Source organism: Malus sylvestris, chromosome 12 (genome assembly GCF_916048215.2).
Source record: "Malus sylvestris chromosome 12, drMalSylv7.2, whole genome shotgun sequence".
NCBI classification, from domain to species: domain Eukaryota; kingdom Viridiplantae; phylum Streptophyta; class Magnoliopsida; order Rosales; family Rosaceae; genus Malus; species Malus sylvestris.
The window spans coordinates 8013340-8032031 of record NC_062271.1 but is presented as its reverse complement, the minus strand read 5'-3'; the positions used below and the strand labels follow the sequence as shown (position 1 = coordinate 8032031).

At 38.2% G+C, this 18692-nt stretch overlaps 1 protein-coding gene and 1 long non-coding RNA gene across 2 annotated transcripts; both read right to left on the bottom strand.

Moving 5' to 3' along the window:
* Nucleotides 1–2260: 2260 nt before the first annotated feature.
* LOC126592921 (uncharacterized) lies at nt 2261–6625 on the bottom strand. Its single transcript, XM_050258727.1, has 2 exons — nt 5293–6625; nt 2261–5106 (listed from the first exon to the last, which is right to left on the bottom strand). Exon 2 carries the CDS (start codon nt 4971–4973, stop codon nt 4167–4169), a length of 807 nt encoding a protein of 268 aa, XP_050114684.1. The 5' UTR covers nt 4974–5106; nt 5293–6625; the 3' UTR covers nt 2261–4166.
* Nucleotides 6626–9808: 3183 nt separating this feature from the next.
* On the bottom strand, nt 9809–10575 carry LOC126594316 (uncharacterized). The gene is made up of 3 exons (XR_007613209.1): nt 10475–10575; nt 9985–10049; nt 9809–9875 (listed from the first exon to the last, which is right to left on the bottom strand). It is a non-coding gene; the product is annotated as an uncharacterized LOC126594316 (long non-coding RNA).
* Between the last annotated feature and the right edge of the window lie 8117 nt (nt 10576–18692).

Genomic DNA, 18692 nt, shown 5'->3' with positions numbered 1-18692 from the left:
AGCCAAGGTCAAGAATCCATACCCGAATACACTTGTTTCCCACAGTTCCTGCACCCAATCAAAAATCAATAAATCGTACTAATACCAAATTTGGACGGATGTATTAGCATCTTGCATTCAAATTTCAAAAATCAACTCAAAAGAAAATAACCCATAAAAAGTGTAGAAAAGTTTGAAAATGTGTCAAGGAGTGGTGTTCATATACACATTACATTCATGTGTTCAGGTGTTCCTTACAATATGCAGAACTTAATTAACTTGCACAACACTAATTTACTGCTAATTCACCAACTTAAATATTGCCTCTTAAAATAAGACATGAAATGGTGTTAGCCTTACACAACGCACGACACAAAAAATCGCAAGACCTCCAAAACTTCCCGACTGCCCAAAATTCACAGTTGTTATATAATCAACAAAACCCACTGCAAAATGTTTTATTCAATAGTTTTCAATACCGCTAAAAATACACATGTTAATACAGGGAGTTATACAAAATGTAAATTATGGTATTCTTCCCTAACTTGTAGAAGACTGCCAGTCCTAAACTCTTTTCAATGTACCCCAAGTTAGTAATGATCTACTGTAAGTTCTTTTGGTCGGGATAGCAATTGAATGCAATCTCAGCGTGAAGCTTACCAGATGCATGGAGCTATACAACACCTATGATGTATGCATTCCAAGATACGTTTCATCTCTTCATATTTTATGTCTCGCCCGATAGTAAACTCCTCTGTTCTTCGGATTTTTCTGTTGTCTTGCATCTTGCGCAGTAAAAAATGAACGGATTTAAAGGTTGCATCTTCTAAGTAGTCTTTGATCTCAGGCAGTGACCACCAGTGACACATGAGTAATTGTCACTCAGTAATTCATAATTCACTAGAAATACAAAATATTATCAAGTAAGTTATAACTGGAAAAACATAAACAACTTACAGCCTCCAGCTGTATGAAAATGCTTGTTTAATTTTCTTCTGCTGCTTTTTGAGATGGAAATGAAGGCTTATTCTTGTCATGTGCTCAATGATATCAATTTCAGCTTGCTCCCAAACGTACTGCAAAAGCTAAAAGAAAGTTAAAAGACTTTGCAAGTAAAACAATAGCCGCTAATTTTTCTCCAAAATTTTCAGATATCTCATTCCTAACCATACATCCAAATAAAATAAAAGTAAAAACACAGTACCGATACACAACCAAAATTTGAACCTGAAAATCCATCTTCAAAGTTCTAGGATTCATATAACCGACCCCATTTAGTGGGAAAATGCTTTGTTGTTGTTGTTGTTGTAAAGTTCTATCAAATGCGAGCATTTACTGAATTTTAAGAAGTTGTATTGTTAAAACTTAAATCCCATGATGAACTCACCTCCTTAATCTTTTCTAAAGAAGCAATAATTCACATAATGTATCCAAATAAGAAAACAACATATGATTCATGCTATCTTATACTTTCATATCCAAGTTATGTTTATGCAAATCATGAGAGGCACACATTCCCCTGCATTCGCCCTAAGTTAAAAAGAAACCATCTCCTCCATCATTCAATGTCCAAGCGGATTAGCATGTGGAGTAATAGAATATCAAAACGCAAGTTACAATTTTTAATGTACTTTAATAATTATTTCTTCAACTTTACCTCCAAGTAGTTCTTCCAATGGAAATAATTGATTTCAAGTGCCTAACCAGTGAGGCACCTTTTCTTTCCCACACTCTGCTTAACAATCCATGAACCCTGAAGAGAGAAGAGTCAGTTATAAGTTAATTGATCTTAGTTGGTTCCATAACTTGCTAATATGAAAAGAGAGCAAAACAAAAAAAGTTAATCGAAGGATTTTACAAAAACTACAAAAATTGACTAAATCTCACATCAAAAGAACCCAGAAATTTAATGAAGAATTCTCCACAACCCACAAATTTAAACGTAAAATTCTACAAAATCATGAAAAATTTAATACAATCTAATTATATTAATCACCAATTTAAATTAGATCTTCACATCCAATAAGTAACAGAGTTTAATAACATTATACCTAAAGAAACCCCAAATTTCCAGTCAAAGGAAAATTAATACAACCTCTGCAAAAAATAATCAGGAGATAAAAACCCAAATCTCAGAAAGTATAATCAGCAAATTAATCATATAAATTGTGATCAGGAATAAAATTTAGGAGGAGGGTAAGATTGGAAACGCACAGAGAGGTTGATAGGACCCATTATGTAGGAATGGAGAAGAAAAGGAAAATGCAAGGAAAGTAAGAAATAAAATAACAATTCTTTTTATTCATGCCTTTCCCAAATGGTAAAAGGAGGCTTATATACAACCCTAGAAGAGGAGTGCCCAAATGGGAACACATCTCTATCCTCAGAACCGTTGGATGAAGCCAATTACTACAAAGATAAGACAAAATACCATAAAGATATAAACCCAATAACTAGGATCCTAACATTCCATCCCCCTTAAAATAAGGCATGTCCTCATGCCGTCAAGTGGGCATGTAGAGGCTTGTGCTACTTGATCTCTCAAGCCTTGGGGTTCCAGAAATTATCATGATGGATGCAGCCAAAATCAGTGCAGTGTGAATCTCCAAATAGATCACAATTCCACTCCAAAGGATCAGAAGACCTTGAGTCAGGAAGGAGATGGCAGGCCACTGGTGGAAGACAGAAAAGCATACACCATGATGCCATGTAAGAAAATGCCTTATTGCATTAAAGATGGCAATAGATAGTGCATGTTGTACCAATATCACCCATTTCATAACCAGCAGCATGTCCGGTGAATGGTCAAGTAAGATACGAGTTTCTTCATCATCTTCGAAAGCCTTCACATCATGCTTAGTAAGTAGGTTGGAGGTCCAAAAATAGTATGGAAAATAACTTGTCACAAAGCAATTGAATACCTCAACTCTTCCCAAATATTTTGCTTGGAAATTCAGAAGTATGTGGAATTAGTTTAGAATTCAAGGACTACCCTTGCCACCAAGTCTCGAGAAGAGTGATGAAACCAATGAGGTATTGCAGATCCACCTTATGCCGATATGATCCCCCAATTAATCCATACAGTGGTATAGTGAGGGAGGCCATAATTCCATGTATCAGTGCTTGTGATATTGCCTTGGTCTCCTTTTGCAAATTTGAACCATAACGTTGAGCATTGTTATCAGAGGACACGGAGATGAGAACGATAGCATACCACATCAAGTTGGGTTGGTTGGTCTTGCAGTAACTCTCAATTAAATCCAATGTTTTAAAAGGCTCGCCTCAAGGCGCCATGTGAGGCTGGACTTGAGGGTTGCCACCTCTGTTTTTAGGGAGTGGGCGGAAGGCGTCGCCAGAGCTGCCTAGGTGCGCCTCAGGCGATTTCAGGCAATTTTATTTTTATTTTTTTAACTCCCAAACCAAATTTTGGGTAGGATTTTAACTACCTCATACCTCTTCCTTGCACTATCATCTCTCTACCTTGTTTTCTGATTTTTATTTTTTATATAATGGATGTGTGTGCCGTCAGCGTGCATTGTTATATGTGTGCTTATTGTGCTTTTCATCCTCTATTATATATATATAAAGGTCGTACCCAGTGCACAAGGCTCCCGCTTTACGCAGGGTCTGGGAGAGGTGAATGTCGGCTAGCCTTACCCCCATTTATGGAGAGGCTGCTCCCAACCTCTATTATATATATATATATATATATATATGTATATATATAATATAATATATGTATATATATGTGTGTGTATATGTATTTATAATATATGTGCGTGCTCAGGGTGATTATTTATTAAGAATCTTTTTTTTAATATAATATGTGTACGCTTAGTGTATATATTAAAAAATTTAGGTCCTGTGAGGCTTCGCCTCACGCCTAGGCTGGGCTATCCCTCAGACGCCTCGCCCACGCCTCACGCTTTTAATACATTGATTAAATCATGAGGAGATTTAGAAGTTACAAGCAGGTAGGATACAAATTGGGAGGTACACTTGGCAGAAAAGCTGGCCCCTTCTTGAAACTGAGGGTCACTAAAATTCTTGCTGGTTTGAGCTTGCTTGATTGGCTCCATGAAAATCATTGCAGGTTCTTCTATGATACTTGTAGTGCCCAAAATCAAAATCTTTCCTACAAGACCATGCGATCCATCGTTACCCCACACTTGCAAACCAATGGTCCCCTAAGCATGACCAAGTAAGCCCTCCAAGTGTACAGAAGAAATCATCTCACTTGCATTGAGGCCAAAGGCAGTAGAAGCCATCTCAATTAAATCGTGTAAAGGCAATAACCCATTTGCATTGAAACTGTCAAGGGTTTTGTAGTCTCTCTCAACTGACAGAGAAAAAGTATTATTTGACACAAACAGAGAGGCTATAACATCAACAGGATATGTAGCATTGCACCCAGCTACAGACTTCTCACTATTAAAATGCTTGTCAAAAGCAGTCAGTGTAACCATGAGATCAGTAATAAGAACAAGACCAAGAAGTCTCTGAAGTGGAGGAATAACATAGGTGGCTGAAAACGGACATACTCCAATGATAGAAATATGATATGGTTCAGGATCATAAATGCACAACTCCAAATCATGAAAGAAACCATGTATTCCAGTCATGCAAACAACATAATCCGTTGAAAGATTGGAACAAGAACAGTACCTCATGTACTGAGATTGAACTGTCAAGTGCAATGGCCTAGATTTATGTTGAATAATTCCTATTCTTGTGGCAAGCCGCTGTGGTTGTAGACAAGTAGAATGTATTGCAGGATTTATGGGGTGTAGTTGCGGAACCAAGAAATGAGGGTGCACTTTGAAATGGTTCTCTTGGAACTTAGAAGAGAGCATCAACTTTATAGCTGTAGTTAAGGCATCTCCCGGTTCCCATACAGGCCAAAGGTCAAGGATACTAGTGAACCACAGTACGAAATCAGCATGTAGATCACTTGTCAAGCCACTCATGAACGTGGAGAAATAACTATAGGCCATCAGAGTTAAAATATTGTTCCAAATGGTAGAACAAACAATGGAACCTCTAGCAGTAAATCTAGAAGTCTGTAGTGCAGTTTGCTGCAGCCTGTCACTTGGGTCAAAATTATCAAAATGGATTCTCCAGTCCGTACTGCCAAATTAAAACCGAAAGTGCTCAAAATCATCATGTGCTGACAGATTTGCCCAAGCAGTATGTCAAAGAGCGATATATGTACATAAATTTTTGTGTGTTGTATATATCCAAAAAATTGCAGAGCACTAAAAACTGCTATAATCAGATGCGGATTAGTGAACGGAATGAATCCGAAAGACTTACGAATGCCACTGTCCTGTAAATCCTTGGAAAAAAGGGAAAGTCCATTTTGTTGTTCATGGTGAGCAAGTGCCATTAGCTCCGTTTTCGCATCAAATATCTTTTCTGCGCTCAAAACCTGCTGACTAATGGATGTATTACCCAAACGAAAATGCAAATGTACCCAATCCAACTGCTGGAAGTATTCCAGGTTGGGCTGATCCCTGCAAAATAACTGCGGAAGTGGACGGCAAACGAAACTTCCAGTGTGTAGTCCTTGACTTTGCTCCCTACCAAAAAAATTTCCTATTCACTTCGGAGCTTTCCCCATCATATTTACAAAACTATCCACAAAGCACAGACTCACCCATCCAAAAGTGCCAGTAAAAAAGGTGGGTTGAAAAACCAAAATGATTTCAATATCACGCTGAACATTTCTAGGCAGTAATAAACTCTTTAGGAACCACCAATCAGGAAAATGAAGTGATAATGCAGGGTAAACCTTATGGGAAATTTCTCTCTTTGGCCTTTTGTCAAACACATCGTGGGCCAATATGTTGCTTCTACTCCCATAGGAATTAAACACAATCATTGCAAAGGTCATATAATGTGGAATAAATTCCAAATGCAACGGTGCCTTTTTTAGTGGAGAATACAATATTGGTACCTGACAACGGCAGACCTTGTCTGGTTCCTTAAGTGGGTGGATTGGGTGGGCAATCTGAAGAACATCTGCCTTAGGAGAGAGTTTTTCCATTGCATCAGTGGGGTTACCCAACGGTGGCACAACTCGACTATCATTGCAGGTCTAAAAGTGACCCTGCAAGCGATATGCGGCAACATGATTAACCAGCACGGTATTGACGAGACCGTCAGTGCGAAAGTAGGAGCACAAGCTTGATCCTACAGAAGAGGAGGAAAAATTCGAAGAGTTCTTGGACTGTCGGTAGCCAAGGACCCCTGACTTAGGCTTCCTCTTCATCTCCACGGAAGTAATCGTTTTCAGGCAACGCTTGATTTGAGGAGAAGTATGGCCAGAACGAGTCATTGTGCGGGAGCTCGCAGCCGTTACCGAAGCCCGGGTCCTGGACGGAGTCTCCATTGCAGTCAACAACGGAGATGTCGAAAGCAACGGTGGAACACGATGGTTTCGGAGATGTCGAAACTGTGGAGAAGGAGCAAGGAGCCTTCGTAGGGATCGGGTAGGGGTGGGTGAAATGGAGGTCGTGGGTTGGTGGAGGGGGCGGGTAGTGGTGGGAAGAATGTGGGTCGGAGGCAAACAGATGGAAAACAGAGCCGCTGGAGGCAGGGCCAGCCTAGGGCAGTGCCGGCAGGTCGACCGTCGGGGCCCAAAAAAATTAGGGGCATCAATATTATTAGCGTGTCATATTTATACACGTTTTTATAAGAGTATAAATTTATAAAATTTGGTCTAATGATAAAGAAATTTAACTAGAACCGGTGATTTTGTTGTTTGAAATTAATGAGGGGGTCTTGGGTTCAAAACACATGTGTGCTTATTTTAAATTCTAATTTTTACAATTTTCTTTTCATGACAGTATAAATTTATAAAATTTGGCTGAATGATCAGAAGTTTAATTAGAAGCAATGGTTTTTGTATTTAAAATTAATGAGAGGTCCTAAGTTCAAAATGCTATGTGCATGTTTATTTTTTTTTAATTTTTACGAATTTTTGTTTGGTTGTTAATTTATTTTTAATTACTAGTTAGTAACTATGTGGGTTGCTATTTTTGAACATTTGTTCCAATTCAAGTCTAAATATTCAACAAAGGCTAATGCGTAGACTAAGTTTTTAGACCAAATTTGCAAATCATATGACGTGTTATCAAAATGTTTAATTTGGTGCCCATTCATTACTTATACATATCCTTAAAGATTAAAAAATATCATTATTTTTTTAGTCTTATATTGCCCATGTTAGTAAATAAGAAAAAACACCTCACGATTTATACAAAAACACTTTAAAAGTTCATATGGAAGACAAAACTCATAATCTATCTACTTGTAAGCCTAAAGTTTTTTGGTTTCCTTTTCTCGATACAAAATAAATTAGTTTTTCTGTGTTTCTAAATTACTGAGTTTGAAGTGTTTTTCTAAATATAATTTTATTGATGTCTTACGTATAAAAACAAATAATTTTTTTATATGAAGTGAGGGCACATTTTTTGACGTTGCCCCGGGCCTAAAAAATCTCTGAACTGGCCCTGGCTGGAGGACGGGTGTAAATATCTGGAGGTGGGGAAATGGCCAACCAGGTGGGAAGAGGAGTGGAATGGCGGTGTGGTGGGAAAGAGGGACGAAGGACCAACAACGAAAGGGGTCCTCGACGGGTGGAAGGTAGCGGTAGGCTGTGGTGGAGAAATACTCTATGTGGGTTGCCGAGGGGGTGGTGGGTTGGGTTTTTAGAGAACGGAGCTCCTCAAGACAAGTCTGTTGGAGTTGCTCCTGCCGAGCACTGAGGATGGCCGAATTTGCGAGAGAGTGTTGCAGATCGATGAGTTGGTGCTTTAGAACATCCTGATGGAGGTGCATCATCGTGACCATGTCACGAAAGTTCTAGATTTGAGTGATGATTTGCTGCTGTGGAAACTGCCGGTTGAGTACCGCCTTCAAGACGTCGGCCACGGACACCGATGCCGGCCTCTGGATGTAAATGATAGGACCCATTCCGTAGAATGGAGAAGAAAAGGAAAATGCAAGGAAGGTAAGAAATAAAATAACAATTCTTTTCATTCATGCCTTTCCAAAATGGTGAAAGGAGGCTTATATACAACCCTAGCAGAGGAGTGCCCAGATGGGAACATATCTATCCTCAGAACCGTTGGATGAAGCCAACTACTACAAAGATAAGACAAAATACCATAAAGATATAAACTCAATAACTAGGATCCTAACATAGGCTGGCCTTGTATTTCTGCCAATATGAAATGCAATCCGAGTTACAGAAATGGAGGCCAGGTTTGTGCGGTTTTGGTTTTCAGAAGCAGGAGCCGACGCTATTGCAGAGATTGGCTAGAGTTGATGTTGTGGCTGCTAGGGTTTGAGAAAAATAAATGAAGGCCAAATGGGTGTGTTTCTGTCTTTGACTCTCTCCCACATCGCTCTCAATCTCTCAATCACCGACACCAACCCTTGATTTGAGGAGAAAAAATCAACCCTAACCCCCTTTTTTGGCAGCCTCACTCCTCCTTATCCCTTTCCCTCCCTGCCATCACACGCCTATCCCCCTCCCCGTCTCTGCAGCCCATGCCTTTTGAAAATGGCAGATATGTAAATAATGCAAAATCAAGGGTCCATCTCATAACAAAACTGGCAAGACTGTAAATATTTCGAAATCTGTTCAGAGACAAAAGTACCCTCCTAATTTTTAATAATTACGCTCCAACCCAGTTTCAGATATGATGGCATTGGCGTAAATCGAGTGGCCAACAATTAACTATAGCTAAGCTACAATCAATTGCTCCCCAACTTTGGAATAGACTAGCAGGAATGCCCGCGCTCTGCCGCGGGATTTGAAACCGTCGCTACTATCAAACAAAATAATTCTATAATTTAAACCATCCAAACTTGTTCAACATAGTTTTTTGTCTATCGTTATATCTTTCCTCTCACAATTTTTATGGAATAAAAATCCAAGCATTAAAAAATCTTAACAAAATTTTGCAAATAATCTTGCATTTAATCACGCTTAAAACCAGTAGCTCTTTCAAATTTTTTCTAAACAAAGATAAGGAAAAGTGTTCATTAGTGATATTGTGCATCCAATATCATTCTTTCCACGTTCTCCTCCTAACCCTTTTATCAAAAACCCATCTCATTCTTTCCCTCAGAGACTTGAAAACCCATTCCAACGGTCCATTTAACACCTCCCAATATCAATTCCTAACAAAATAAATACAAAAGCAAAATCAACAGCGCTTTCGAATATTTTAAAGGGAGAGTGAGAAACTATTATCAAGAAAGATGCCAACGAAATATATTCATCACTGATATTGAAGAGAAAATGAAGTGTATTAGTATATTCATCTTTCCCCATTCCTTGTAAAGTTGAGGAATTTTTTCTTAACATCTGAACGATAAGTAAAATAACGCTAACACACTCAATTACAGCACACAGAAGCTCGTGAACAAATTATCATTTATAAACTGCCATGAGAGATTGCTAATCCTAAATCTATGTAGAAATTAAAATTCAATCCAAAATAAACATTAGGCACATCATAAAAAACCAGCAGCACAACTACCATGTTGAAAAATGCTTATTTCACCAAACATTTCAGGCATATTTTACTTCAAAAAATTCTGCAAAACCACAATTGAACACACCGATCTCTAAGTAATTCAGGAACCAATCAAAGCAGTTGAATACACATGGTAAAATAAGTGTTTCAGTTTGAATTTGTATTCTATAAACTTTGCGTTAACAAAATACATTTAGGGATTAGTACTCCAATGACATTGCTCCAACATCAATTACAAATTCTTTGAGAACAAATAAACAAAGTAGTGAGAGCTTGTATCTGAAGTGAAGCATATGATCACACCCTCCTCAGGTGCCCAAGAGTAATTGAATGGCGGCGCAACCCCTACGGAATGTTTTTTAATCGATTCAGTAGTTAACACTGGCCAAATGCACAATACATGTCTTAGAAACTATTGTCAGTTAACTTCCAAAGAAGTTAGAGCAAAAATTACCTCCAATCTTTGTTTCTCTTGTACTTTGGCATTGTGGGATTGACTTGTAAACGGTAATAGAAGTCCTGAAAACTGAAGAATAAAAAGCCTTTTTTTTGTTAACTAAAAAGCACTTGTAAATGGAGTGAGATATCTGGAAACCAAAAATGAATCTTGGAAAGCAGACATAAACAAACTTCAATCACAATTACTTTGATACGTTTGGATATCAAGGAAAATTAAATTTATTCTATTTCGATATAAAGAAAATTAATTAATGCAAGGACAACATTTGTGCCTCAATGACATGAGAAGTACTCAAAACAAACATTGTTTTCTTTAAGTCTTTAGGCTATATCTGCAGATTGCAATGAGTTCTCTAACTCATATCCATTGAGAATCAAATTAACTAATTAATTTACTAACCCCTCCTGTTAATTTCACACCTATGCTCCAAACAGATTTTGTAACTAATATCCCAAAAAAGGGGGCAAAAGGGAATAAAAAAAACCTTTGTGTGGTATACTGCAGTGTTATCTGTGTAACCGAAGTCAAGCCCTGAAAGGCCAGCAACCTTTACTTGGAAACCTCTTGCAGATTTTATGGCTCCAGAAGAAATAGATCCTACAACATTAATATCATTAACACTAAAGTATTTTTCCCAAGTGAATGCACATGAAAAGTATCAAAGAGAGAAAGGAGAAAAAAATAACAAAATAAGAATTACACACCTGTCCTATAATTTGGTCAGACGAGTATTTTGCTACCGAGGCAAAATTCTCAATAGACCAAGCATCAGCCTATCAGATGAAGAAATATTCATAAGGGAAAAAGTATGCTTAAACAGGATTTCATATGTATGAACTCACTCATACTTAATTACTTGTCCTATTACCAAATAGCTATTGGAAATGGTTTGAGTTATAAAACCCGACTCTAAACAGGCCTGACTATTATCAAATAGCTCTCGAAAATTCGATATGCAAAAACTGAAACAGAGAAATAGATCCCAAATCTCATCCCACAACTAACAATGAACCAAAGTCACATGAACAAAAACAATACCAACATTTCAAGCTGTACAAAACTAAACCCATTCAGGAAAGCACAAAGTCATACATCCAATCCTTCCCATTCAAAATTCCAATACTCGATTCTAAGGAATAAAGAGAGCAATAGCATTCAAAATCGATAGTTTGCAAGTCTCCAACCAGCATAGCAAAATGCAAAGAGAGCAAAAGTCTCCAACTCTCCAACCAACATAACAAAATGTCAAAAATAAAAATGCCTTATGGCATTAGTACAACACAAAGTTCAAAATATTAGCAATAAATTTAAAAATGCCTTATCTTATATCATTGAGGGCATAAGTTGGAAGAGAAGACAAAAAACGAAAAGGGGTTGATGCAAGCAATATAAAAAGCATAAGAGTGGAAAGATACCCAAAACCCACCACAAATCATAGTGAAAATTCGTGTTATAGCAACCCTAAATTCAAAAAATTTCTCTAGTTTTCCATATTTTCTCATCAAACAAACAACAAATTCATATAAAATCAGAAAAGTAAAATTACCAACAGTAGCGTGCTCTGGGGCTCATATGATGGCGTTCCTCCGCCCGCAACAGCGTCGAGATTGCGTTCTAGAGCAAGGATTACACAGGAAGTCCGTTAAGTCAGAGATTTCCAAAACAGAAAAGAAATGAGAGAGAGAGAGAGAGATTGGAGTACCGTAAGTGTATAAACATATTGAAAAAAAATTGCACAGCAATTACTACAATCTAAATCAAAATTCCACTGTTTATTACATAGTGCTTTGGAATTGTGTAAGTAGAGAAAGAATTGGAGTTCTTACAGAGTGTTGGCGAACTGAATATCAGCTTCGGGCGCCTTGAGAGATTCATTGAAGGACTTCGTTCAACATTTATCAAATGTCAGTAAATTCTATAATGTACAAGGAAAAATCCAGAAATATTAGAGATGAACAAAAATAAGTGAATCAGACGACCGTAATTTTAAAATATCATCTATTTGCTAATACGACCTTTTTCCATCAAAATAACATAAACCCAGAAGAAAAAATGAAAATTGGGAATGACCCATAATCTGAAAATTTACAAAAATTAACAGAAACGGATGAAATATGAGAGAAAGAATTGGAGTTCTTACAAAGTGTTGATGAAATTTCAGAGAAAGAATTCGATTTTCCTGATGGTTGTTACTCTTTTCTCATCCCTCCCATCAAATATCCTAAAAACTCTTATCACTCAACCCACCTCAAATCCTCTCTCTGAAAATAGCAAAAATATATGACCCTTCCTTTCTCTGTAATCTGAAGAAAAATCTGATCAAAATTTATCAAATTGATTTTTGGTTTTGTTTAAGCGTGGACAGTTAGAAGGGAATTTGTAGAGAGAAGGGTAATGTTTTCAGTAGATGAGAAGCAAAGCCGTATATGTAGCTCGGTTCCTTTAGAACCAACGATCATCCATGACACGCCCCAACCCCGACATACCAGGTAGGCATTGGCTGAAACCCGAGGGTGACGAAGCCATTTTAAACATGCATATAACTAAAATATATGCAATTAGAATGACTATACCAAAACAGGAACGTGCTCAGAGTATACAACTAATTAAGAATAATATGAAAGAATGATTATGAAAAGATACGAACAAGGAACTAATACCTATGCTGAGAAAACTCGAGAATATTTATGTCGTAGTGCCCTGATGCCATGATCATGTTCCTCAAATCCTAACTCCTGAGGGGGCGCAAAAACAAAAAATGTGAGTGGACCAAAGTTTATAATAATAATATTAATAATAGAAAAACCGTTTTCTTTATGAACATAATAACCCCCTGTTTTGAAAACATATATAATACTATATAGTAGATTTTATGAAAACCCTAGCATGCAATGAAAAATGTGCTTAAAATCGATACGGGTAAAACCATGCTGAAAACGTCGTCGAAGGCAAATCTGTAAATCTCATCAGTGAAGTACTCAACTAGGGGTATAAAATAGCATACATCCACATCGACACTAGCCGTGGCTAGTGAAGCTATCTAACACTGCTTTTGGTGGTGAAGCTGGGGGTATATAATATATCGTATCTCACTCCTCCATCATCTGTGTCTTATGGCCATAGACAATACCCGTGGTGTGCGGATGTGCCGTATGATAACCCACTAGGTAAGTATCGAAATCATAACTCAAAACTCGTATCGAAGCTCGGAGTTCGAAAGCTCAAACCATCTTCATAACCATAATAAATCCATATCCATGTGCCGTATGATAACCCACTAGGTAAGTATCGAAATCATAACTCAAAACTCGTATCGAAGCTCGGAGTTCGAAAGCTCAAACCATCTTCATAACCATAATAAATCCATATCCGTAAATCCACCATATTTGTAAATCCATGATATAAATTATATTCGAAAACCATAGAATTCACATTCATAAACCCACAACCTAAATCATATTTAAAATCCATAGAAATCCATATACGAAATTCCAATAAGTCATAACCATTTGTAAAAACGTAATTTCAATAAATCATAATATTTTGTAAATCATAATTATAGAAATTCATCAAGCATATTATAAAACATACTTAAATCATGAAATATGAAATGCATGCTAGGTTAATATTTATAAAAATATATAAGTTAAGAAGGGGTCCACTCACTTGTTTTTCCATTGCCCGAAGCCGCTCGAACTATTGAGGATGTAATCATTTCCCGCTAACGCGCCTAAACACAATTAGGGACCTTTCAGTAAAACTATACTAAAACGTTATAATTTCAAAAAACGGATGGCGGATTCGAATTCGGCACGTCGAGGAACCTCGATGATTTCCTCCAAGAGCTGCCTCGTTTCACCGGAAAATCTAACATCTCCAAAAATTCCCAAATTTTATAGGAATAAAGATCTTGATGAGAGGAACAACTTTCATACCTGCGGCCAAGGCCAATTTGGCCGGGGAAAGCTCAAATTTGGCTCAAACATGCATGAACCTAGAATTTGGGTAGTTGTTGATTCACCACCAAAACGAACTCCGACGCCTCCTCCAAAGCTTGGGCCTTGCTCTTGGGGTTGAGAGGAGTCTTTTGGTGGTGGTCATCGATGGTGAAACTCGTCGGACCCACCAGAAAAAGGTTAAAACCGTTGGATGCCCCTGTGGGTTTGTGGCTTCAATTTGTGAATTTGGGTTGGAAATCTAGAATTCTAACACCACAAGGATGTTGGGCTCGATGAGAGCTTTCCACAGACACCGAAATCACCTCGATCAGATGTCGGACGGAGGAGTTAGAGGCTGATTAAGAAATCGGGTCGGGTCGGGTTGCACTGATCCAAAAGGATCTAGTGCTCCTTCACCTCCCTCCTTTCTCTCCCTTCTTCTCTCCCCCATTGGTCACTCTCTTCTCTCTCCTCTCTCCATTTGCCTTCACCTCTCTCTCGTTCTCTCCTTTATTTCATATCTTCACCGCCCATCTCTTTTTTCATTTAATTTAGACCACACACGTGGCTCCATCAGATTGTGCTCCAAAAATCTAGAGACTTCCAAAAATATTAAAATTACCATTTTATCCCTATTTTTACTCGCCCATAACTTTTTCATTATAACTACAAATGTAACACCCCACCCCTTAATTTCAAAAATAGTTGAGTTTTAATTAAAAAACTTTTGTGAGCCACGTGGGGCCCACCTTATAACCTTTGTCCCCCGATCCGTCTCTCTCATCTCTTCCCTCCTTGTAACCTCCTTCTCCTTCTTTGTTCTCTTCCTCTGCACTCTCTTCTCTCTCTCGAACTATTTCACCTCTCTTCCTCTCTTCACCGAGACACAACCACACACCCAGCTGCATTCCTTGCTCGAGGCAAACACAATCACTATCTAAACCTTGTCCATTTCCTCTTCCTCTCGTCTCTGCGCAACTCGGCGAACCCAGGAAAAGAACCTCCGGCAAGTTTTCTTAAATTTTCCGGTTGGGTAAGCTTTAGATCTCCTCTTAATCGTTGTTGAGGATGCATGCATGATGTTTGATAGATTTCATCTTGTTTTTATCAAGGTTTTGAAGACGGGAATGGCGCGGGGGAAAACTCACCTATTTTTTTCTGATGAACCCGTGATTTTTGAGGAGCTTTCTGATCACATCCGGTCGTTTCACGACGAAACGAGGGTATATTATTACTCATTTCTCTCCCCTCTTCATTTTGATGTGTAGTTTGAAACTTGGATTGCGAGTTTTTCGTCGACTGGAGCTGTAGCAGCTTCGGTGTTCTTCCACCCACGGGCCTTAGCCCATTTGTGGATCAGCCCAGTTTCCCTTTTGGTTATTTGGCCAGCGGCCCGTGTTATGCTTGGGCCGTGTGTGTGTGTGTGTGGTGCGGTGTGTGTGTGCATGCTAGAGTGAGTTGTGGGTGTTGTGTGGGTTTGGGCTCAAGCCCAAACCACCCTTTTTGTTCCTAAACCTATCCAAAACCAAAACCCAATAAGTCCTAACCCTATTTAACCTAAACCTAAACCCAAATCTGGATCCAAACCCAAGACCCATTTCCATTTCTTGAAATTCTATAGTTGGGTAGTTTGATAAATTGTACATTTTTGTGCTTAGGGGCAATTATCGTGGCGTTGTATCTTACTTGTAGCGGCTTTTCGACGGCGAAGTACTGTGAGTGGACCCCTTCTAAAATTACATGATTTTATAGTTCAATTGCATAAATGAATAGCATGCCTTACGAGTTTATGATTTGATTTTATGTTTAGCATGTTTATTGAATATGTTGATTTTCGTCTCGTGTTTTTGGTGAGGAATTAATTGTTGGCCTATATTGAGCTATATTTTAATATATCGTATTTTCTATAAAAACCATGAACTGGTAGACTATCTGATGGATGACGATAGGATGCTATAACATGTTTTCGAAAATCCCACTTTATAGTATAGACGATGGATGACTTTATGCTATGAAGTGGTTATTTTTTAGAGGCGTAACTATTTGTGCATACCTAGTGGACACTATGCCGCCTGGGGTGAGGATCTGGTGTTGGCAGTTAGGCCGGGAGAAATAATCCTTAGCGAAAGGCTGAGGGACACGGAGACAGGCATTGGGCCGGGAATGAGTTATCTCTAGCTACGGGCACAAAGACTTAGGTGCAGGCATTGGGCCGGGAGTATTATTATTCAGTGATCTTATTGGCAGCACACTGCGCTTACAAGACGATCTGTGAGACTATTGATGCTTTGATTTCCGCGATATGTTTTTTGAGAGGTTTATGGCATGCTAGGGTTTTCAAAGAAACCTATCATTTATTATGCTAGTAGTTTTCATTATTAAACCTTTGGGGGTTAGTATGTTTATAACTGTTTTTGTATTATGTATGTATATAAACTTGGTCCACTCACCCTTGTTTTGCGCCGCCTTTCAGGATTTAGAATCAAGGCATACGATCACGACGTCAACGCTTTCGCATTGGCATATTTGAGTCCTCTCGGTGTAGGACCTACATCCTTTTATTTATTCAATTTTATATTAATTCTTTTAGAGCTTTAGTTAGTTGTATGCTCTGAACACGTTCCTAAATTATTAACTCATTGTTTTTAAATTCATAACCCTTATTTACTTCTTATTCTTAGCTTTTGTATCAATTAATGACTTTCGTCACCCTCGGGTGTCGCCCAGCACGTGCCTATTATGGTATTCGAGGAATATCGGGATCGGGGCGTGTCAACAAATCACGTTCCGTTTGCGCTCACGCGCTCGTGTCGACGAGTACTACCCGAATACGCCAAGAAAATGAACCTTACATGACACAATAAGATGGTCAACATAAGTCAACGTATTTGACTCGAAGGGCATTTTAGTAATTCCATGTATTAAAATTATAAAAATCATAGTTTTTAGGGACGGATTGTTACAATCCACACAAAACTTTGACTTACACAAAAATCGATTAAAAAAAAACCAAAACAGATACCCAATATTATAACCAAACAATCAAAACCCAAAATTATACAACAACAATGCTTTCATAGAAAAATCTCTAAAAAAATCCCCCCACAAACCCCCCCCCCCCCAAAAAAAAAAATTCATATAAAAATCTCAACACAGGGTAAGTCTAAAAATGTCAATTTTTAAGCCATAAAATTTTGATATATTACAATCTAAAATCCCACATACACATACATCAGAGGGGAGGAAGCAGATAATTTCAACAAATACGGAATTCCTTACATGGGAAACGTTTGGCACTGTGATGTGTACCACCCAAACTTTGCATTTCCAGAAAAGTGAAAAATATTAGGCCAATGAGATGCAAATATTTCAAGAAACCTACCAAGGAAATCAGAGCATGCATGTGTTGGGTTTATCATTTGTCTGGCATGCTTCTAACAAAAGCATTTGCAACAAAAGCACTTATGAACGCAAGTCTTTTTTATATAAACATTTTCAAACAGTCCGGAGTCTTGTTTGGAAAGCGTTTTTAAATGACTGAAAACAGTTTAAAAAAAATATTTTGGGTTTCAAAAGCGTTTGAACTATTTTCTGCAAGAAGCGCTATGCTTTTTATAAGAAATATTGAAGTGTTTTTTTGTAGAATTAACTTGCATTTATATTAACGATTGATTTAAAACATTTTCTTAAAAGTGATTTCAGTCTGTTGATGCACAAAATCAGTGAGGACTTTGGTACAACAGAAAGTGTTAAGTTTGTGACCTTTGCTAGATTGCTCCGGTCACTAGTGTGGATAAGTATGTAAATGGATAGGGACAGGGAAGCAAACACAAGATGTACGTGGTTCACCCAAATTGGCTACGTCCACGAAGTAGAGGAGTTCTCATTAATTGTGAAGGGTTTACACAAGTACATAGGTTCAAGCTCTCATTTAGTAAGTACTAGTGAATGATTTATTACAAATGACATTCGAAAATATTATGGGAGAATGATCTCCTTTTATAGAAGAGAGTTTCTAGCTTTGTTCTGACATTGGCACGTGTCGTGTTGTGATTAGCTTCCGATGTTGACACGTGTCACGCTATGATTGGATTCTGATGTCGATACGTGTCGCGCTGTGATTGGCCTCCTGGTTGGAGGGAAACTCTTCTGGGTCCTTGATGGTATAACGTTGACCGGTGCTCGGTAGTTTCGGGATTGGTTAAGTATGGTACAAACGATCCTCCCCTAAGTTCCCTAGTGAAGGAAGCTCCTCGGTTGGGGACTTGCAAGATCGAAGCCCCTGAGTAATCATGAAACTTCTAAGTACCGAAGTGTGGTGTTTTCTTTACTTGCCTTATCTATCTCATAGGTAGATGTGGCATTTTCTCTGGAAGTACTCTTCCTCCATCCATGGGTGGTATCTTTAACCGGTGGAGATGCACAAAGTAATGTATCAATTTCACTTGAAGCTTACTTGTAGTTTTAGGCTTGGTCAAACGCGATACAAACCATGTAGTAGGAGTCCCCCAAGTCGCCGAGCTAGGAGATCTGCTGAAAGAGGTGACAGACAAGGTAAGCAATCAGAGCTCCAAGCAATCAGTCCCAGATCAGAAGTTTGATTTCGAGTTCCGACTGATTGTTCTCATTCTCCCTATCTTGCAGGCAGCATGAAGGATAAAGAGAAGAAAAAGGAGAATAAATTATATGAGATACTTTTGCTTTTGAAGAAGTAACTTTCCACAGGCTTATTTTTGAACTGGGCTGAAGGGTTTTCTAGTTTCC